This window comes from Megascapheus bottae, chromosome 10 (assembly GCF_031878675.1).
Source record: "Megascapheus bottae isolate mThoBot1 chromosome 10, mThoBot2.hap1, whole genome shotgun sequence".
Taxonomy (NCBI): Eukaryota; Metazoa; Chordata; class Mammalia; order Rodentia; family Geomyidae; genus Megascapheus; species Megascapheus bottae.
In genome coordinates this window covers 8,849,247-8,873,474 of record NC_143518.1, presented here as the reverse complement: position 1 = coordinate 8,873,474, position 24,228 = coordinate 8,849,247, and the positions used below count along the sequence as shown (strand labels likewise).

General features: G+C 38.2%; 2 protein-coding genes across 2 annotated transcripts; both read right to left on the bottom strand.

Moving 5' to 3' along the window:
• Positions 1-805: 805 nt before the first annotated feature.
• LOC150057452 (olfactory receptor 14L1-like) lies at positions 806-1,756 on the bottom strand. The gene has a single exon (XM_090340017.1). It carries the CDS (start codon positions 1,754-1,756, stop codon positions 806-808), a length of 951 nt encoding a protein of 316 aa, XP_090196143.1.
• Positions 1,757-7,363: 5,607 nt separating this feature from the next.
• Positions 7,364-8,359, bottom strand: LOC150057451 (olfactory receptor 2G3). Its single transcript, XM_090340015.1, has one exon. The coding sequence runs from the start codon at positions 8,354-8,356 to the stop codon at positions 7,364-7,366; it is 993 nt and encodes a 330-aa protein (XP_090196141.1). The 5' UTR covers positions 8,357-8,359.
• Between the last annotated feature and the right edge of the window lie 15,869 nt (positions 8,360-24,228).

The following is a 24,228-nucleotide window of genomic DNA, read 5'->3' as shown; positions in this document are numbered from 1 at the left end:
AACTATAAATCTATGTTTACCCTTATTCTTTATCAGACTACTGATGATAAAATTCTCCTAGTATGTAAGTGTAATGATTGAGCTGAAAAACTTTTGTCCCACTTTTGATCACACTTTCCAATGATGGAAAATAAGTAAGTACCAGCTGGGAATAGTAGCCAATGTCTGTAATCCTAGCTACTCAGGAGGCCTAGATCTGAGGATCGTGGTTCAAAGCCAGCCTGGGCACTAAAGAACGTGAGACTCCTATCTCCAATTAAAATGGAAAGTGGCACTGTGCTCCAGAGGTAGGGCAGTAGCCTTGAGCTGAAGAGCTCAGGGACAGGGCCCAGGCCCAGAGTTCAAGCCCCATGACCAACTGACCAACAAAAAAAAAGAGAGAGAGAGAGAAACAAAGAAACAAAGAAAGAAGGGAAGAAAAAAAGAAAATAACTGAGTACTTACTACAATTGGTTTATTTTTATTTTGTTGTTTTTATTATGTATAATCATATTTTGCTGTATTAATACACATATATAAAATAACTCAAAATTAATGTAAATGTAATTTTACTCAAAGATACTTAGGAAGTTTAATTAGTAAAATGTTGAAGTACGTAAGAGATAAAGATGAATATTTATTCATAAGGTCTGATATTCTGCATAACCCAAATTATTTCTACTGCAATACAGAATTTGATTTATGCCAATATAGAGAGTATTTCTAGACTACAGAAAATTTCCAATTATCAGTGGGGAAAGGGCAACACAGTCTACTGTAAATCTAAGCTCAAAATGCTTTCCAAGTTCTTGGATAGACCAAAACATCATGCATATGAATCCCTGATCAAATTTCCTTTACCACACTGCCTTCTCAGGGCCATCTTCATGTCTTTACTCCTCAGACTGTAGATGACAGGATTCAGGGTAGGGGGCACAACTGTGTAAAACACAGGCAAGAGAAGATCTGAAAAGGAAGGGGAATCTGAAATTGGCTTCACATAGGCAATGCTACCAGACACCAGAAAGAGTGTCACCACCACAAGGTGTGGAATGCAGGTAGAAAATGCTTTGGATCGACCCACCTTGGATGGAATCCTCATGATGGTGGAGAAAATGTACACATAGGAGACAGTAATTGAAACAAAGCAGATTAGTACAAGACTGGTTCCAAAAGCCATGACTCTAATCTCACTGATTATTACTTTGGAATCCAAGAGGCTTAGCAGCTGTGGAATGTCACAGAAAAAGTGATGAATTCGATAGGCCCCACAGAATGGTAATGAGAAGGTGGACAACACGTGTAAGAGCCCAGAGATCGCCCCACTGAGCCACGACAGGGCCATCATCCGGACACAGGCCCTGTGATTCATGGTGACCTCATAGTGTAAGGGCCAGCAGATAGCCGCATAGCGGTCGTAGGACATCACTGTAAGAATGGCCGTCTCAGCAGATGCCAAATCCATGAAAAAAAACACTTGCAGAGCACATTCAAAGAAAGAAATGGAAGTAGTATGAGTAAAAGAATTGACAATCGATTTAGGGACTGTAACGGAGATATAGCAAAAATCTAAGAAAGACAGGTTTCTTAAAAAGAAGTACATCGGGGTTTGCAGGTGGACATCCAGAGTAGTAAGCACAAGGATGAGCATGTTCCCAGTGAGAGCTGCCACGTAAACTAGCAGGAATAGAAAGCCATGTAGGATCTGAACCTTCCAGGAGTATGAGAAGCCCACGAGGAAGAATTCAACAGCTTCAGTTTTGTTCTCATCATTCATAACCACGCCATTTCTACCTAAGAAAAGAAGAGAGTAGATTACACCGATGTCCAATATAGCTAACTGAAGCATTGAAACGTAGGATAATTATATCGAGATTGTACAATTACAAATGTGGAAGCTATCTTTGTCAAATAAATCTAAATGATGTATATAGGACTTTGTATATAAGATATTCTTGTATCTCCAAGAGCTAAGAAGATACAACAAAATGTATAACACCAACAAGACACACTTCGACTTGAAGAAAATTTCAATAGTATTCCTATTTTCTTTCTGTACAGATTTATTATGAATTTTTGTTAGTTTCTATGTGAAATTATAAAATGGAAAGTCATTTGAAACAGTTCCTCTCAGTTTTACAGTAAAGAAAAAGTAATATTAAAAATCTTGCTGGGTGGATACGGTGCCTCACGCCTGTAATCCTAGCTACTCAAGAGGCTGAGATCTGAGGATTATGGTTCAAATCCAGCCCAGGCATGAAAGTGCACGAGACTCTTATCACTAATAAGCTATAGGAAAAAGCCAAACGTGGAACTCTGGCTCATATGATAGAGTATTAACAGTGAGCATAAAGCGGTTCAGGGATAGCACCCAAGTCCTAAGTTAAAGACTTGGGACCAGGCAAAAAAGATTTTTTAAGTCAAAAGTGGAGGGAGGGGTTCAGGGAAGTGAAGAGTAAGCACTGTGGCCATGAGTTCAAGCCCTAGCATTTGAACACACACACGCGCTCGCGCGCACACACACACACACACACACACACGAGATGGGAAAATCACAGTTGATTACATCAGGGAGTAAGATTGATTTTGTTTGCATTGTCAGTCACAGGAATCTTAAATACCATCTGAGGGAGGAAATAGGAGAGAAAAAAGGAACATATGAAATTAAGCAACAGGAAAGAAATTTAGTTATCACCCTATGAGGAAATAATTTTGTCATCAATGATCAAAGATGTCAACTTTTTTCCTATGGAGAACTTGAGGTCTTTGCATTTGTTGTTGATCATAAGTTATGTAAATTAGAATGATGATAAGTGTGAATGTAAAAATAATTATGTATGTGATTAGTCAATCTCAGTAAAGAACAAAGAAGAACATATGAAAGCTAGATGTTGAGAAATGAATTGTCCAATGATTTTTTGGAGTGGCATTTTTAGAATCCACCTACTAAAACTATTAAGAAAAATAATTTATTATATTTTTATAATATAGCTATGTATTTGGAATTAAGAGTGTATCTCCAATGCTGACATCAAATTAGTATATCATTCATTATATATCCAAGACATCTAAATAGATCGAGAAATTGCTATAATAATTTTTCTATTGTCATTGTTTTCTTTGTTTTATTGCCTTTTTTTGCTTTGATTTAATCCTTCCTGTAAACTGGTATCTATCTGACTTTAGTTCTTAACTGTGCATAGTGTAGTAATCCAAATTCAGAATTAAGGTTTTTGCCTTTTCAATATTGTAGAGAAATAATTTAAAGAAAATAAATACTATCAATATATGCCATGCAATTCTAGGAGCTTGGGCAATTTTACACTCTCAAGAGTCTACCACCAGCTGACCATGGTGACACACACCGATAATCAATGAGGAGGATGAAGCAGGAGGATCACAAGTTCATGACCAACTTAGGCTACACCTTCCTTGGCCAAAAAAAAAGAAAAAAAAGCTATTATTCATTAAAATAATTTGTTCTTGTTTAAAAACAAAGAGGGAGGTAAGGGAGAGAATGAGGAAGGAAAGAAGGAAGGAAGGAAGGAAGGAAGGAAGGAAGGAAGGAAGGAAGGAAGGAAGGAAGGAAAATGAAGGAAGGAAAAATAGGTGACACTGATCGAGATCCAGAGTACGTACACGTTGATAGATTTAATTGGAAACAGAAAACAGCTTTGTATAAATATTTAAAGATAATTAGGAAAATAATGAATTTAAAAAGTTAAATATATTATCAATTTTATTTCACAGAATTATGGATGTGGCATCATACTTACTGCATATGGACTGATTTTTGTTCAACTGGGTCATGAATGAATATTGTTTGTTCAAAATTCCAAACTCCTGAGCAGGGGGAGAGTGGCTATCTGAGAAGGAAGCTCAGACTACCTTATTGTGCATTAGATCCGATTGCAAAGTGTCTCCTCTGCTTTAAGACTGCAAATAAGTCTATCTTCTCCCATCTGAGAAATATAAACTTAGTAAGCACCACATCTAGTTTTCATTTTTCCATAATTCAGCTGATTGTTTTTGTAAAACAATGTGGGTAATAGCTCAAGTCTAGTGAGGGAAAATTTTCACAAATCTCAAGTCTCTAGGGTAAGATGTCTACTGTTTAAAATCTTTTCCTTGAGAGAAAAAAATAAAGCAAAAATTTTGATTAATCCCAATGGATATCAAGCAAGATACTATCTCCTTTTGTGATGCATCATAATAGAATACAAAATTAGGTGAACAGAATAATCTTACTTCCATCCAAAGATCTCATTACATTAAAAATATGTGCTAAAAATGAAAGGGTTAAAAGTTAAACATGTACAACAAGCTACACATTGTGAGACACAGTTTCCATTCTTAATATATTTTTGCCAGTCCTGGGGCTTGAACTCTGGGCCTGGGCACTGACCTCGAGCTTTCTCAAGACTAACCCTCTACCACTTGATCCACAACACTACTTCCAGCTTTTTCTGTGTATGTGGTACCAAGGAAATGGACTCAGGGATTCGTGCATGCTAGGCAAGCACTTTACCACTAGGCCAAACTCCAAATCTCCACATTCATTTTGTTGTTGTTGTTAATTTTATGTTATTGTTGGGGTGATGTACAGAGGGGTTACAGTTACATTCATCAGGTAGTGGGTACATTACTTCTTGAACATTGTTACCCCTTCCCATGTTTTTGTCCTCCTTTACCTCCCCCACCCGCTCCCACTCATCTTATTCCCTTACCTTCCCATTTTCAAATACACCAATAAATATATATACAATATACCAAATACCAAAGTCAGATACAGTAGCAACATGAGATAAATCCCAAGGGGAAACAAGAGAAAAATACATCCACACAGTACATTAAGAACAACAATCACAAAGATAAACCTCTTCCTTCCATATCCTAGAGTTCATTTTGGTTAGCCTCATCCTATATGGCTAAATGTACACAGCTTTTGAGCTATTATGATCTTCTTCTAGGAGAATTGTAGATATATATTAATGGTTACAAATGAAGAAAACCATGGAGGTAAATCATCTTTGGGTCGGGTTTACTTCACTTAATATGATTTTTTCCATGTCTTTCCATTTCCTTAAGAATGGGGCAATGTCATTCTTTCTGATGGCAGCATAGAATTCCATGGTGTAAATATACCACATCTTCATGATCCATTCATCTACTAAGGGGCATCTCGGTTGGTTCCATATCATAGCTATGGTACCAGCCTCCCCATTCTTAATATTTTATACTAATCCTCTTATCTAGTAGAATCTCATAGACTTCCCTGTAGCAAGCAAAAAAAAACAGAAAAAAGGTTTTTTTAATATAAAATTATCTGTTACTTATATTGTCAGAACTTTCAGGGGAATTTTTTGACACAGTGTAAAACTTATGTCGCATTAATGTATTGATTCTGGTTTAGCTCCTGTGTCATTTGCTAGCATTCCTTCCCCTAGAAGGATTGAGAGACCTATGTGTTGTTTCTTATGGCTTTTCACTTTCTTATTTAAAATTAGCTTCATGAGGCTGGCTTGGTGGCTCATGCCTATAATCCTACCTACTTAGGAGACTGAGATCTGAGGATCATGATTCAAAGCTAGCCAGTGCACAAAAGTCCCTAAGACTCTTATCTCCATTTAACCACCAGAAAACCAGATGTGGCTCTGTGGCTCAATTGGTAGAGTGATAGCCTTGAGCTGAAGAACTCAGGGACATAGCCCAGGCCCAGAGTTCAAGCCTCAAAACTCACAAAATAAATGTTTAAAAAATAACTTCATTTTGTGTATGTGTGTGTGTGCGCGCGTGCGTGTGTGTGTGTGTGTGTGTGTGTGTGTGTGTGTGTGTGTGTGTGTGTGTGTGTGTATAGCTACTAAAAGATGAACTCAGGACTTTGTGTTCTTTGTAGTTTTTCACTAAAAGTTAAGTGATATATTTTCAGAGCTAAATGTTGCCTTAAAAAATTAAAGAAAATGCTGCAGTTCATAACTTTTCTTAAAGACTGAGGTGATCTACCAAACACAGACTATCCTGGAGCTGGATATCTTCCTGTCTCAGCCCTCCAAAGGCTGGTAATCCAAGCAGTTATCCAAACACCATGCAGATAAAACTGAAAGATCCTATAGTAACAGACACAATATAGATACCAAAAAGAAAATACCATATTCTTTCTTTTAAATGATGTATCTGAATTAGTCATCATAGAGAAATAGGAAGCAGAATGTTGATTGCTGAGGATAAATGACAAGGTTCTTCTCCCATGAGCACACAGTTTAGCTGTATGAGATGAAGGAGTTTGTACTATGGCTGAGCACTTAAACACTCACTAAAAGGGCAGAGCTCATGCTGGATTCTTACAATACAATGACACAAAGACAGAGAGGGCTATGGATATTTCTTTTCCTGTAGAAGTCTTTTCATGAATATGTAGATGCAGAGTAACTTATTCAGTTGTGTATATTCTATTCCTCTGTTGCATGTCAATTATACCAAAATATAGCAACTTTTCAAAAAAGGAAGTAATGTCTGTTGAATCCTCATCATTCTTTCTGATCTAATGAAATGAAATGGCATCAAATAATAACAAAAATGATATTTTCTTTCAAAAATCTTGTGCCTCTCATACGTACCATGACTTCTGGTCCACAAAGGAAATATACTTACTAAATTTTGAAAAGTAATGTTCCTTGTATGTTGTTTCTTTTGCCTTTCTTGATTTTGAAGTTTTGGACATTTTTTATCTAGACTCTCACTATGTAGCTCAGCCTGGCCCTGAACTTGAAAAGTAGCCCGGGCTGATCTCAAACTCTTAATCCTCTTGCCTCTACTTTTCAAGGACTGGGATCACAGGCATATACTTCCATGTCTAGTTTTGAAAGTCTTTTAAAATAAGATATAACTAATGGAAAAGAATATATAATATAGTGTTTTCCTTATCAACAAATCAATGAGATGCACGAATAAATGGAGTGTATGCAGAATTGTTTGTTTTCTAATGTGGCATTGTAAGGTAAATACAAATTGTTCTTTTGGAGAAAACTAAGGATTTCTCTGAGACTTCAAGAAATTTTGTAACTTAGACAAAGGTTGGAAAGCATTTGTTAATTTAATTCTTTGAAACCTTGCAATTATCAGAAGCAAAATTTGGTGTGTGAATATCCCAATTGCACATGCATCTATCTCTTTTACATACTCTATACTTTTCCCTGAAATGACTGTGCATAGAGTTCACTTAGTTACACATAAGAGGGAGAAATTTTAATGCACCTTCTATCTGGCAAATATCATGTAACCCTTTTATTAATTACAATAAAAAATTTAAAAAAAGAGGGAGAAATTGACAAGGAAGATGAAGTGAATGTGTGTAAAGATGAAGTAAATTTAGAAGTAAATTGGGCTAAGTAGAAGCTGAGGGACTCTCAAGTTCATAACCACTTTCCTTGCCTCTCACGTCCGTAAGGTGCAGTTTTCCTGAGAAAAGTTTCTTCAATGCTTCTTTCACATTCTTGTTCCTTAATGTGTAGATGATGGGATTTAAGGTGGGCGTCACCATGGTGTAGAAAAGAGAGATGAATTTGCCTTGGTCCTGGGCATAACTGTCCCTGGGTTGCAGGTACATGTAGATGATGGTACCATAGAAAATGACAACCACTGTGAGATGGGAGGAACAGGTGCTGAAGGCTTTGTGCCTGGCCTCCACTGATTTGATCCTCAGTACAGCCTGGGTAATGAAGCCATATGAGATAAGGATGAGGGTGGGTGGGAAGATGAGGAACAGGGTACTAACAATAAAAAGCACCAGCTCATTCACAGTAGTATCCACGCAAGCCAACTTGAGAAGAGCTGGGACTTCACAAATGAAATGATCCAGCCTATGGTTGTCACACAGAGGCAACTGCAAGGTAAAGGTAGCATGGATTAGAGAATTGGCCAATCCACTGAGCCAGGAGAGGGAAGCCAATTGTTGACAGACCCGAGGATTCATGATGACAACGTAGTGAAGTGGCTTACAGACAGCAACATAGCGATCCAAGGCCATCACAGCCAAGAGGATACATTCAGTGGAACCTAGTGCAAGGGAAATGTAGAGCTGCACCACACAACCACCATAAGTGATGGTCTTCTCTGGCCCTCGAAGATTAACCAAAGTCTGAGGGGCAAGGCTGGTGGTAAAACAGAGGTCCAGTAAGGAGAGGTTGCTAAGAAAGAAGTACATAGGGGTATGGAGAGACGAATCCAGATAAGAGAGAATGATGATGGTGAAGTTCCCCACAATGGTTAGGAGGTAGAAGAAAAGGACAAATATAAAGAGCACAGACTCAAGTTGAGGATGATCTGAGAAGCCGAGAAGGATGAAACCCTTCAGCAAGCTTGTATTGGTCCAGCCCATCTCTTCTGCACCTATGAAAATAGGAATGGAACAGATATCTTTGAGATGATTTATTGTAGAATAACAAAATGCAAGAGCTGAGATGATCATGAAAATGATTGTCCAAATGAATCCTTTTTCACCACAAAGTATTGCAGATTAGGGACTCAGATTCATGTTTCTACATTCCAGCCAAAAAGAAATCTAGAATATTTACAACTATAGAATAGTCTGAGGACTGATTGTTAAAAGTAACCATACCACTCCTGGGCATCCATCCTGAGCATCATATGATAAAGATACCTGCTCAGCCATGTTCATCTCTACACTATTGTTTTGCCAGTCCTGGGGTTGAGCTTAGGGCCTGAGCACTGTCCTTGGTCTTTCTCAAGGCTAGAGCTCTACCACTTAAGCCTCAGCACCACTTCCGGCTTTTTTCTATGTATGTGGTACCAAGGAATCGAACCCGGGTCTTCGTGCATGCTAGGCAAGCACTCTACAACTAGGCCAAACACTTGGCCTTCATCTCCACACTATTATTCACAATAATCAGATGATAGAAACAACCCAGATGCCCTACTACAGATGAAGGGATACAAAAACTGTGGTACATATATAAAATGGCATTCTACATATCCAACAGACAAGGTAAAATAATAGCATTCGCTGGGAAGTGGATGAAACCAGAGCAAATCACGTTGAGTGAGATAAGTCAAGACCAAAGGAACAAAAGGCACATGGTCTCCTTGATATGTGGATATTATATCCAAAGAGTACAAGAGCGATTACTCAATATTCAGGTACCCAAGGTTATGGACATGGTCTTGGAGAGGTAAACGGAACTACATAGACATAAAAATATATGATGGTGGCTTGGGAGTTTGGCCTAGTGGTAGAGTGCTTTCCTAGCATGCAAGAAGACCTGGGTTTGATGCCTCAATACCACATATATAGAAAAAAGCCAAAAGTGGTGATGTGGCTCAAGTGATACAGCTCTAGCCTTAAGAAAGCTCAAGAACAGTGCTCAGGCCCTGAGTTCAGTCCCAAGGATTTGCGAAAAAGGTCTGTGATGCGATACTCTATAGACATAATGTTATATTATATAGATTGACATATATCTATGGCATACAAGCCCTCAGCTCAATTTTAATTATGTTCTAAAATCTATGTGCCAGTGATTGCATGTAGAGATTCCCTTCTTCAATACTTGTTTGTTAAAAATGCCATTTGGAATATGATGTAAAACTCAGTGTTAAGAAAATCTTTCTAAGAAAAAACTAAGTTAATATTTCCATTTATATCAAGAAATGCAGTGACTTTTAACTGTTCAAAGGCTTTGTGCCTGGCTTGCATTTCGCTGCATTTCAACTGTTAGCAATAACCTGATCTGGGCACAGATGGAGAAGAGATTCTTCCCTATTTTATCCCTCCAACATGCATTCTTACAAGATAAATTATAAAGAAAAGATGATTTTAACTGTGACTATAAAGAGGCATTTAATGATAAAACTAAATAAAGCATTTAAGAATGGATAATACTGGGGACAGTGAGCGTGGAATATAGATAGAGTGCTTACGTAGCATGCATGAACCCCTGAGTTCTATTCTTCAGTCCTACATATACAGAAAAGGCTGGAAGTGGTTCTATGGCTCAAGTGGTGGGACTTTATCCTTGAGAAAGCCCACGGACAGTGCCCAGACCCTGAGTTCAAGCACCAGGACTGGCCAAAAAAATTAATGGCTAAGACTGGGGCCATAGAGGACAAGTTGTTTGAAGTCCATATTTCCAGCTATTCCAGAATCAGATATCAAGAGGATTGTGATTCAGGGAAAGCCCAGGCAAAAGGTACTGAGCTGGATGTTATGGCATGCATCTGCCACTTTAGCTACATAGAAACTGTAATTAGGATGATCACAAAGCAAACTATCCCTTTCCAAGGCAAAAAGGACTGGAAATAGCTCAATGTCAAAGGACATTTCTACTATGAGGACCTAAATTAAATCCCTAGTACCACAAAAAATGGTAGAATTGGTGTGAAATAAGATATAATATCATTACAGAATGGTAGATCTTCACTACCCATACAACAGACAAAGGCCTCATGTCTAAAATATATCCAGAGCTCAAAAAATTGAATCACTCCAAAACTAATCTCCAAAGAAAAAACCATCCCATTAAAAGATGGGCCAAAGATTTAAGAGAGACTTCTCTGAAGGAGAAATAAGAATGGCCTATAGACACATAAAGAAATGCTCAACATCTCTGGCCATAAAAGAAATGCAAATCAAAACAACTCTAAGATTCCACCTCACTCCAGTTAGAATGGCCAAGACCAAGAAATCTAATAACAACAGATGCTGGAGAGGATGTAGCCAGGAGGGATCACTACTACATTGTTGGTGAGAGTGCAAGCTCATTCAACCACTCTGAAAAGCCGTATGGCAGTTCCTCAAAAGACTAAACATAGAATTCCCCTCTGACCTAGCAATTCCACTACTTGGCATTTACCCAATGGTTCAGAAAAAAAGGGCATACTGAAGCCACTAGCACAACGATGTTCATTGCAGCACTAATTACCATAGCAAACATATGGAACCAACCCAGATGCCCCTCATTTGATGAGTGGATCAACAAGATGTGGTATTTATACACAATGGAATTCTATACTGTTGTCAGAAAAAATGATATGCCCCATTTGTAAGGAAATGGAAAGACTTAGAAAAAATCATATTAAGTGAAGTGAGCCAGACTCAAAGGAATATAGGCTCAACAGTTTCCCTCTTTTGTCATCAGTAGAAACCTTGGGCTCTCCTAGCAGATTTACAACAGAACAAAATCTAGATATATACGGCCAAATAGAATGATGCTTAATGAAAGGACCTCCAGGATATAGAAACAAAAGCCATATAATGAGTGATTGTTGTCCTTAATGTATTATGTTAGCTCTCATCTCCTTTGCTGTCCCTTGGTTATCTCATATTGTTACAGTATTTTACCTGGTTATCTGATATATTGTATATATGTGTATTTGGTTATTTGAAGTCGGATAGGAAAGGGGGGAAAACAACATGAGCTGCAGGGAGGTGGGGAGAGGGAAATGGGGACCAAGACATGAGAAAGGGTATCAATGTATGTGAAGTAATGCACCTTCTGTCTGGTGAATACAATGTAACCCTTCTATTAATTACAATAAAAATGTATGTAAAAAAGAACAAGCGGGGGACCCAGTGGTCACAACTGTAATCCTAGTTACTCAGGAGGCTGAAATCTGAGGATCACGGTTCAAAGCCAGCCTTGGCAATAAAGTCTGTGAGACATTTATCTCCAATTAACCACCAGAAAACCAAGAATGGTGCTGTGGCTCAAGGTGTAGGGCGGTAGCCTTGAGCTGAAGAGCTCAGGGGCAATGCCAAGGTCCAGAGTTCAAGTCCCACAACTGACAAAATAGGAGCGAAAATGTATGATTCTTATAAATATAAAACTTGTTTAATAGAAATTAGATAAACACTAAAATGCCTTACAGTTAAATAAAATAAACAGAAATTAAATTTTTAGTTGAAATACAAAGTACTTGTTTGGAAGTTGAAGAAAGCCTGAGGTTATTAGGTGAACATTGGTAAAGCATGTATATTTGATTTACTTGACCTTAGAAGATATTTCAAAAAGATGAATATTATGGTATGCATAGAAAAAATAGAATTTCACTGTAGAAATAATTGAAACAATGTAGTCAGTGAAAATTCATATAGTCAGTGAAATTTCACTAGAAGCTCATAAAATAAGGGAGTAGCAATTTTTTATTTCTAGTTTGAAAATAATGTTCCCATGTAGGCATGAGAAAGGACACCAATACCAGGAAATTGAGAAAGAAATTCTTCAATAATTCCCACAGAAAAAAAAAATACCTCATACAGTTCAATGTTTCTTGAACAAAATCAGTTGGAAGAAAATTAAAATCAATTAATTTTATTCAAATAATAAATTCATTCAGTAAATATAATTGAATTGCTTTTATTAATTTTTCAATGGGTAAAGAGATAATTTCACAATCTTTCTGCTGTGCACAAATGGCTCATGAATTTAATCTTAGCAACTCAGGAAGCTGAGATCCCTGCAGCTTTGTGAACTCAGGGATCAGAATGAAGCAGAAAGGCAAAGAGCTACCAGTCAAAGATGAAAGAATGGCCATTATTTCCTCCTTCCATTGGAAAGAATGCCCTGAAATATAGGGCAGCAGATAAATAGAATAAAATATAGAAAAACTTAAGACAAGAATTTCCATTTGTGGAAGAACATGAGCAGGCAGAGGTTCCTGAGCCTTTGATCACAGCTACCTTCACTGTTGCACACACTGTGGCAGGTCTCCTGGGCAGCAATTTCCCCAAGAGACCTACCAAGCAAAGATTTCACAGCTTCCTGTGATGGTGCCTGAAAAAAAAAATCACACATAGATTTTTAACTATTACCTGTCTCCTTAGTTACCTAAACTGTGGTGGCATTCGGCCCTGTTCTCTCCAACCTTCTACATGTGACAAGCTTGGGGGAATTTGACAAATAACCAGCCTTATCTCACTGGAAAAATCCAGTTGGACCAAAGCATTCACCTGAACTTCTCCATTTCCCAGATATAGTAATCTATGGTAATTTTTTCCTTTGGTGGAAACAGAAGTTCTGTGATTTCAGAATTTCCAAGGTTATGGCCTAAATATTAAGACCAAGCTGGAATATCTCCCCAGGAAAACGAAGTACTTAGCCCAATGTTTGAACAATAACACCAAGCCAAGTGTATTCTTATTCTTGTTGTTCCTCAAATCTCAGTAAAACTACAACATGATCCTTAAAGATCATGTTGAAAGCCAACAGAGAATTGTTTTTTGCAGGACATGTGTTTCTTACTCAGTTAAATCTAGTTGAACTTTTTTCTGTTTATTTAAATTTAATGTTTTCACTTATATTTTTTCCATTATAAGCTTGAAGCTTTTGCTTTAGAATATATTTGGGTTGATAGCAAAATCCAGGGAAATGTGGAAAGAGGAACCATCTTTTAAAACTACAAAATGTATTATCTGTTCATAAAAATTATGGCAGGTGCAAACATCTGCAGAACCCCTTCCTGACCAAAAAAGTGAGTGTTGTCAGCAGCCCAAAGTCCCTCCATGCCTTCCCACCTACAACTTCCTGCCACAGTCTCCGGCAGTCCATCTCCTAGTTGATTAAGCTTTTGTTTGGGCTTATAATTTTAACAGGAAAGAATGCATTTCTCAGCAACAGAATTGAATTTGCCTGCTTTGAAGGAATTCTTCTTGGGGCTATGGAAAGATTTAGCATAAAAGGAGCAATGGTTACTGATATCAATAACACCAAGCATAGTCACTGTGACCCCATGACAACATGAGAAAGATAAAGAAAACTTTTATTTCAATTTTAGACTCTATTTGCCTTGATTCCTCATTTTTGTCCTCTTTTCCCTCTAAAATTTTCCTTGGAAATGTTAACATGGTCTCAAAATGATCATCGATTGTCTTAAAACTTGGAAAATTCTATAATTGAACTGTTCCCATTTTAATTGAGTAAACTAACGACTGCTGGCATTGTCCATGCCCCCATAGGACTGGCTAAACTAGGAGATGTTGATTAGTACAGTCCTGGCTGATATGCCTAATGACTCTCTGATCAGTTAAAACTTCTGTCATTTTGGTTAGCTAGTATTGATCCTATGCCTCAGTGTTAGCTTGCTTAGAGTTCTTCATATCAGAAGTATGCAGTGGTGCCCTGTATGATAAAGTCATTTATGGTATTTCTCCTAACCAATCTTTCTGAGATTTGTAAGATTAAAATTGGACTTGTTTAGAAAGCCAGTGAGTTTCACAATAGTATTACTATAGAATGAAATCTGTCTATCTATCAATGCATCTATCAAGTCATCATCACCCTTATCATCTATGGTGTTCTAAAACATATCTAATTCAAACATATTGACATTACATTAATTAGTCAGATACTGACAATTTATTCTTATGGAAAATAATGAAAAATGGTTCATTCGTCTATATAATAGAAAAAACTGAATTTCAAATAGATTTCCTGTCTCACAAAACATCAGCATTCCTTCAGTGATCAAACAAAGAATTATGAATTTTCTACTTCATTAAGTTTTACAAATCCTATCAAAGTACAATAACACTGGATTAAGCAAATGAATTTTTACTTACTTTGAAGAATAGATAAATGTGTTCATTTTTTAATATCTTCAGGAAGTATGTTAAATAACATTTTCTAGCTTTGTGTTCCTGCATCTAACTAATTTCTGAGCAAAAAGAAAACTGGTTTGAATACATCTATCAAAGACTCATACTTCTAACATGAGCAAAGCCTCACACAATAAAAACCTATATTAATGATAATGAAAATTGTGAGAGGAAGTAAAAGTTGTGTGAAAAATCAACAACCTCATGCAAAGACTATGCATTATTCATGATTAATAACTCTTTGGGGAAAACCAACATCCCTACCAGGTGATTAGCAGAAGGATGATTAACTTCTAGGTCTCATCCAAGGAGAATAGATATATATTTCCCTGGTGTGATGTAGTCCTTCTTCCTTGAATATTGTTCCCAAACTTCTTACTTTATAAAGAAAATAGAATCCACTGGAGTTTGCCATCACTGATTTAAAACACACACCCTCAAATGCAATATTACTTCTGTTGTATCCTTCTCTCATTTATAATAAAGAAAGTCTCTTCATCTTTTTGATAGCAAATTCCTCACCTTACTTTACATTTCCTGCACCAAAGACACTCTATGAGCATATTTCTTCATTAATACAAAGTAATTTTATAATACAACAATTGGGGAAAAATCTAGATTTACTGTTTCATAAACTCATTGTAGGTAGCCAGAAAATCGCCATTACAAGATGGCGCCGATTTCCGCTGTTTGTCTTGTTATTCTGAGTTTGTTGATCCGTGAAGTTAAGGAAATAGAGTGCCTACTCACGCTCCTTCTGCGTGATCGGAAGTGTGCCTGCCGCCATACTAGGGTCTGCCCAAAGTGTGCTACATGCGTGCTGTTATATGATTGGCTTGTTTATAAGAGGAAGCAAAACTGATTGGTTAAGAGAGCCTTATAAGGCGTGGTTAAGAGGAAGTGGGAGGAGAAACGAGAGAGACGGGAGGAGAGAGAAACTGGGAGCTCGCTGAATAAAACGTTGCTTGAGAAGAAGTCCTGCTTGTTGCATCTTCCTTCGCCAGCCGAGGGGATCGCGACAACTGGTGGCCCGTACGGGGACTTCAGAACTCAAGGTGGTGCACCGGTAAGTCCCAGGTAAGAGGGACCAATTTATTTTGCTCTCTTCTGTAGGTAAAGAGAGAGCGGGGAAAGGCTCTGGAATGGGGGCCTCAGAATCGTCACAGTTAGTGACTGCTCTTGACGCCCACTGCGCGCTAAGAATTTGAAAGTGAAACAAAGTACCTTGAGACTTTTCCTCCTTAATGTGGAGGAGGTAGCCCCTTGGTTCTCTGTGTCAGGTAATCTGTTGTTGCCTACTTGGGATAAGTTAGAGAGAGACTTGGATGCCGATCAAGGATGTCTAGGGCCCGGAGTAAAACCCATTTGGAAACTAGTTAGGAGCTGTTTGTCTGATGAGCGCTGCTCCGGCGCGCTAGTGGAAGGAAAAATAGCATTGGAGGAATTTAAGGAGGAAAGGTCACTATCCTGGAGGTCCTTTCAATTAGCTTCATACTATATGGCCTTATGTATCAAGGTTTTGCTCTATTGCAAATCTCTGCTAGTAGAGCCCAAGGTTTCTACTGATTATGACGAATGAGGGAAACCATTGAGCCTAAGTTCCTTTGAGTCTGGCTTACTTCACTTAATATGATTTTTTTCGAAACAAAAGCCATATAATGAATGATTGTTGTCCTTAATGTACTATGTTGTCTCTCATCTCCTTTGCTGTCCCTTGGTTATCTCATATTGGTATAGTATCTCACTTTGTTATCTGATATATTGAATTTATTTGTATTTGAATATTTGAAATTGGATAGGGAAGGGGGGAAAACCAAGATGGGTGGGGGGGTGTGGGGGGGGAGGGAAACGGGTACCAAGACATGTGAAAGGGTATCAATGTATGTGAATTAATGCACCTTCTATCTGGGAAATATCATGTAACCCTTTTACTAATTACAATAAAAAAAAATAAAGCAAAAAAAAAAAAAAAGGAGGAAAGGTCAGAATCCAGGAGCGAGAATTCAGGGGAGGATCGAAAGGTTCCTTCCATTTATCCCCCCTTGCCACCTGAAAATATGCAGGAGGAGTCTGACCCGGAAGAGCCTGCATTAGGTGCAGTATCCCGGCTTAGTGCTATCTCAGACTGGAAAAGGTCTCATAAGAGGTTGGACCTTAATACAGGGCAGGAAGCTCCTCATTTTGAGGCGCTGCCCCGCCTGTTGCGGGTGTTGGACGCTCCCGAGCTCCAGAAGTGTGGAAGCAAGTACAAAAGGAACTTTGTCTAGGATGCCCAGTTTTTGAAAGACCCAACAATCAGAGATACCATGAGCCCATAGATTTTAAAACCATTAAAGCACTGGCCGAGTCAGTCCGTACCTACGGAGTGGGGGCTTCCTTTACCGTAGCCCAGATGAACATTATGAATGGGTTGTACTGCCTCAGGGAATGGCTAATAGCCCCACCTTGTGTCAATTTGTATGTACATGCAGCTTTAGTTCCTGTTCGGGAGAAGTTTCCATCGGTGTGGTGCTTGCACTATATGGATAATATCTTGTTGGCTTCCAAAGATCAAAACATATTGGATAAACTTTTGCCACATTAATTAATTGCCTGGAAAATAGAGGATTATTTATAGCCCCAGAAAAAGTACAGAAGGATAGGATAGTGCAGTACTTAGGAAGTAAAATAACATCCCAAAAAATAAGGCCTTTGAAATGGCAATTGCGAAAAGACCATCTTAAGACTTTGAATGATTTTCAGAAACTTTTGGGAGACATTAATTGGATTCGAGCTTCCTTGCCTATGAGTAATTGTGAATTGAAGCCCTTATATGATTTATTGCAAGGTTCATCTGCATTGGACTCACCAAGAGGATTGACCCCTGCGGCTAGAAAAGTTTTAGAAATTTTAGAAGAAAAACTAAATTCGGCATTTTTACAAAGAGTAGAACCGGGGCGAGAAATTTCCTTAATTATTTTAGCCTCGTTTCAGCAGCCCACAGGAGTGTTATGGCAGGATGGACCCTTAGCATGGATCCATCCGAAAATGTCCCCCGCCAAATCTATTGAATATTATCCCACAGCAGTTGCCAGTTTATCCATTTTAGGAATTAAATTTAGTATACAAAATTTCGGCTGTCAGCCTAATTTTCTTATAGTTCCATATAATACCCAGCAAGTTCAAGCTTTAAATGCCACCATTGATGAATGGACTATTTTAAATTGCATGTTTATTGGGAAAATTAATAATCATTTTCCCAAAAGTTCTCTTTTACAATTCTTTAAGGAACATCCAATTGTTTTTCCAGTAATTACTGCCAAGCAACCCATACCCGGAGCAGTTAATATTTTTACTGATGGTTCCAAAAATGGGTTAGGAGCCTATTTGGTTGAGGGTCAGGAACCAGCATTATGTCAGTTTCAGCCTGGTTCGGCACAACAAATAGAATTGCAGGTTGTTATTTCTGTATTTAGAAATTGTTCCTTTTCTTTTAATATCATTTCTGATTCTGCATATGTAGTTAATGCTTTGCAGTTTTTAGAAGCTGCAGGACCCATAAGTAAAAGTAGCACTGTATGTAATTTGTTTATGCAATTGCAGGAATTAATTTGTGCTCGCAAAGCCCATTTTTTCCCATTGCACATACGTGCCCACACAGGTTTGCCTGGGCCCCTAAGTCTAGGCAACGATGTAGTGGATAAGTATACACGTATGCAAATGGCTTTTGCTGTATTTACCCCAGAAGTGCAGGCCCAAGAATATCATAGTCAATTTCATGTTAATGCTCGCACCCTGCAATCTCGGTTTAAATTGTCTCGGCAATCCGCCAGGCAAATTATATTAAATTGCCCAAAATGTGTTATCCATCTTCCAGTTGTGCCATTAGGTGTCAATCCCCGTGGCTTACTTCCCTTAAAAATTTGGCAAATGGATGTTACTCATGTTACAGAATTCGGGAAGTTAAAGTATTTACATGTTTCAGTTAATACATGTTCAGAAATTATTCATGCTACCCCTCTGGGGGGAGAGACTACTCATCATGTAATTATTCATTGTTTGGAAGCTTGGGCTTCCTGGGGAATGCCTTATCTTATTAAAACAGATAATAGTCCTGCCTATACTAGTAAATAATTTGGTGCCTTTTGCCAAAACATGGGAGTGCAGCTTTCCCATGGATTGCCTTATAATCCTCAAGGTCAGGGTATTGTGGAACGCGCTCATCGCACCCTAAAAAAATTATTTACAAAAACAAAAAGAGGGAATTGGGTATAATAGGACACCTAAAGAAAGAACTTCATTAGCCCTTTTTACTATAAATTTTTTAAATTTGGATATTCAAGGCCATTCTGCCACGGAGCGGCACACCACTCCAATTATAGGGCAATTCAAGGGATTGGTAAAGTGGAAGGATATATTAACTGGCCAATGGAATGGGCCAGACCCCGTACTCTCATGGGTACGAGGAGCAGTTTGTGTGTTTCTGCCGGGGCCAGCCGGCAGCAAACCAGGGTTCGCAGATTGGGATTCCTGAAATAGGGGGCAAGGACTAGGAAAAAATAGAAGAGAGACAAACAGGTGGGGTTCAGGAGGGCTACAGCCCAAATCAGGAGCCACAGCTTAAGAAGCCTGTAGCCCAGGACCGTAGCACAGTTTATTTCCAGTTCTGACCTTAAATACACTTCTTTAAACTAGGGAACTGCCAGGGGCTACATTCGTACTAACAGTATCAAGTCTCAAATAAGTTGAATAAGAAGCTATCAAGTCCCAAACAGGTTAAATGAGAAGCTATTGACACAGCCCAAAATCATGATAAGAGCTTACTTCCTTGTGTACTCAATTGTGCGGGTCCAAGGTCACTGACCCCACAGTCACGGTCACTGACCCCACAGTCAGTCCCCAACATGTTTCCACAGGACTCACAGGATCCTGTTTGGGTGCCGGAACGACTGGTGAGAAAGGCGCAAGAAAATGATCGCAAAGAAGATACTGCTGATAGCATTAATCTGCCCACTGGTGGAGCCTCGTCTACTATGGGCCATGATGAAGACGTTCCCATTACCGATGCCCGTGACTAGTACCTCTAAAGTCTTTCCATATATTTTTACTACTAATTCTTCATGGCATTCTACAAGTCCTATGACTTGGCCCTGGGAGTGGACAGGATGTCAAAGCCCCTCGTTTTCCAGTTTAAATCATGGTTTTACCTTTTCTCCTAAGATAGCCACTTTTGCAAATAATTCGTATGTTGAAAAAAATTATGATTATAATTTTCAGGGATCTAGGGAAAATGCAGAAAATCCATTTAATGTATGTCTAATTTGTGGTCAATATGCTTGCACTGTTAGTAATACTTTAGCCTTTTTAAAGTCAGGGGAAGTTTGGTATTGTAATAGTACAGTAACAAATAAGGCGAAAATATTAGTAAAAAACAGCAAAATTGTTGGTGCCTCAATGTTTAATGTGACTCTAAAACCATCTTGTAAATTTAAGCAAAGTATGCAGCCAGCCCTTTGTGTGTTTGGCCTCCCTTTATGTTTTTGGTTTTTTCTTCTCAATGTGTTGAGAAATCCTTGTTAAATTGTTCCAATAATCATTGCCATTTGAGCCAATGTTGGAATGCTACAAAATATGATTCTGCTGTAGTTATGAGAATGCCTACCTTTGTTCCTGTCCCGGTCCGAGTGCAAGAAAAGGACTTAGTTGTGAAACTAAAGTGACCCAGACGTGATCTTGGCGTTACAGCGTTGGTCGTCTTAATTTCGTCACTGATTGCCACAGCCACTGCCAGCGCGGCCGCTCTAATTACCACAGTCCAGACTGCCACAGCCGTCAATACTTTATCTGAAGCAGTCTCTCAGGCGATGGACACTCAGTTACAAGTCAACCATCATCTTGCTAGAGGACTTATGTTACTGAATCAGAGAGTGGACTTGTTACAGGAACAGATGGATCTTATGTATCGTTATGCCCAACTTGCTTGTGTGGGTACGGGTAGTGGATTATGTATTACTTCTTTGACTTATGATAATCTTTCTTATGCAACAAATTTGTCTAGAAGGTTACGGAAAATGTTGATGGAATCCTGGTCTTTGGAATTTGAAAATCTTACCAATCAATTGCGCTACGAAATTATAATTGTTAATACCACGCGGGTAGATATTGCCACTGTGGAAGATTTTGTCAATTGGGTTTCCAGCTCTTTTAATTGGATTAAGGAATGGGCAGGATGTATATCTTTAATTGTATTGTTGAGCATGGGTCTAGGAGTTTTGTGTTGGATTGTGTTTGCATTACGCAGACAAATACTGAGGTAAAGGAAGCGCGATCAACTGATAATAAAACAGGCATTAATGGCTATCACTATGGAACAACCCCCCCAGGTATGGTTAAGCATGCTGGGCCAGTAGTCAAAGACGGGTAAGTGAGGAGATTGGTCTTGATACCAACCTAAGACAGACCACGATGCTTGAGTATCTTGTGTCCATGACAGGTAAGGATCAAGAGGTATCTCCCCAACCTAAGACAGGCATGGTCCCTTGCTACTGTGGTGGGAATGACAGGAGGTTCTGTAGGCCTCGTGCCCTTCCTACTACAAATATTATTCTATTAAACAAAAAAGGGGGAGATGTAGGTAGCCAGAAAATTGCCATTACAAGATGGCGCCGATTTCCGCTGTTTGTCTTGTTATTCTGAGTTTGTTGATCCCTGAAGTTAAGGAAATAGAATGCCTACTCACGCTCCTTCTGCGTGATCGGAAGTCTGCCTGCCGCCATATTAGGGTCTGCCCAAAGTGTGCTACATACGTGCTGTTATATGATTGGCTTGTTTATAAGAGAAAGCAAAACTGATTGGTTAAGAGAGCCTTATAAGGCATGGTTAAGAGGAAGTGGGAGGAGAAACGAGAGAGAGATGGGAGGAGAGAGAAACTGCGAGCTCGCTGAATAAAACGTTGCTTGAGAAGAAGTCCTGCTTGTTGCATCTTCCTTCGCAGGCCGAAGGGATCGCGACAACTCATCATATCCTGTTCTTTTATTTCACCTCTTAGCATATCCACTTTTCCCTAATTGAAATCATTGCTCATCACACTATTTACATAAGAATTCCTTTACTTGATCAGATCAGTGTATACCATTTTAATATACTATCTCCACTTCAAATATACCCTTTCAAATCTCAAGCCTGGCTTTGGCTACAATATTGTCCATAAGAGAAAGGTGTTATATAATTTATTGCTTCTCAAATACATTTTCACCATTATTCTGATATCCCATAAGTTAGGTGCCCAGATTTAACATCTAAATACCTCACCATTTTTACATCTTAGCTTGACAATAACTTATAGTTTGGTATAATTTCTGAGCTGAAAGAAAGTATTTTCTGAAAATGGGAAGAAATAACAATGTACAAGATGTAATATACTCATTACCTTACAAATGTAAATGTAACCCCTCTATACATCACTCTGATAATAAAATTTTAAAAAATAGAAAAAAGGAAAATATTTTCTGCATAATACAATTATTTCACAAAAGACAAGGCATTCTGTATGCAAAGGACATAGCCAGCAAGTTAAATATCCCACAGAGTGAGAAAAGATCTTCATTTGCCATACAACAGACAAGGGCATATCTGAAATATACCTACAGCTCAGAAATTAAATCCCTCTGAAACAAATCCATGAAGAGACAGCTATCCCATTAAAAGATGGACTAAAGACTTAAAGAGAGACTTCTCTGAAGAGGAAATAAGAATGGCCAAGAGACACATGATGAAATGTGTAATATCTTCAGCCATAAAAGAAATGCAAATCAAAACAACTCTGAGATTCCACCTCACCCCAGTTAGAATGTCCATTATCAAGAAATCTGTTAAAAGATGCTAGCAGTGATGTGCCCAAGAGGGATCGATACTACACTGTTGGTGGGAGTGTAAACTTGTCCAACCATTCTGGAAAGCAGAATGAAGGTTCCTCGAAAGAATAAACATAGATCTCCCAAATGACCCAACAGTCCCACTTGTGGGCATTTACCCAAATATCTAAAAACACAGACTTACTAAGCCTACCAGCACAACAATGTTCGGTGAAGCATTGTTTACCATAGCTAAGATCTGGAACCAATCCAGATGTCCCTCAGTAGTTGAACGAATCATGAAGCTGTGATATATTTACAATGTGGAATTCTATACTGCCATCAGAAAGAATGACATAGCCCCATTCCTAAGGAAATGGAAAGAGTTGGAAAAAGTCATATTAAGTGAAGTAAGCCAGACCCAATGAAACATAGGCTCCATAGTTTCCCTCATTTGTAACAATTAGTATATGTCTAGGATTCTTCTAGCAGAGGATCATAATAGGTCAAAAGCTACATACATATGGTGGCCATATAGGATGAGGCTAACCAAAATGAGCTCCAGGATATGGAAATAAGAGGTTAATCTTTGTGATTGCTGTTCTTAATGTACTCTGTGAAATTATTTCTTTTCTCATTTCCCCCTTGGGGTTTATCTCATGTTGTTACTGTATCTGACTTTGTTACCTCATATATTACATAAAACTACCTTGGCTTATTTGAAATATGGAAGGGAAGGAAAAAAATAAGATGATTTGCAGAGGTGAGGGCAGGTAAAGGGGACAAAAACATGGGAAGGGGTAATAATGTTCTAGAAGTAATATAACCCATTACCTGATGAATGTAACTGTAACCACTTTATACATTAATCTGACAATAAAATACAATGAAATAGACCAAAAATGTATTTTTTTGGTTTTGGGGGTGTTGGGTTTTTTGTGTTTTCTCTGGGGTTTTTGGTTTTCATATTATTTTTTATTATTGAGGTAATGTATAGAGGGGTTACAGTTACATTTGCCAGATAGTAGGTGCATTACTTCCCACACATTGATACCCCTTCTTATGTTTCCCTCCCCAATCCCCTCTGAAGCATCATGTTTTCCCCCCTTCCCTTTCCTATTTCAAATGAACAAATAAACGTACAAACAATATACCAGATAACAAAGTCAGATACAGTAACAATATGAGATGAACCAAAGGGCAACAAAGGAGAAGAGAAATAGCATAGTACTTTAAGAACAACAATCACAAAACATTGAAATTATTCCCTTCATTCTGTCAGACCACAAGGGCATCAAATTGGAAAAGAACACCAATCTCCACCAATGAATACCCCATAATTTATGGAGATTGAACAACACATTGTTGAATCACCAATGGGTCATTGAGGAGATCAGAACAGAAATTCAACAGTTTAGAAAATTTAACAAAAAGGAATATACAAAATAGCAGCTCCTTTGAGTCATAGTAAAGGCAGTTCTCAAAGGAATATTTATACCTCTTGAGTTCCTACATTAAAAAATTGGAAAATTTGCAAACCAGCAGTTTAAAGGCATACCTTAAGCTATTGGAAAAAGAACAACAAACCAACCCTAATCCCAGTAGAAGGAAACAAATTGTTAAAAGTCAATGCAGAATTGAATGAATTGGAGTCCAAAAAGAAAAACTATACACAGAATCAGCAAAACAAGGAATTGGTTTTTGGAAAAATTAACTAAATTGACAGACCCTTTAGCAAATTTTACGATTAAAGAAGGGAGCACACCCAAATAAACAAAATCATGGATGAGAGGGAAATATTACAATAGAAAT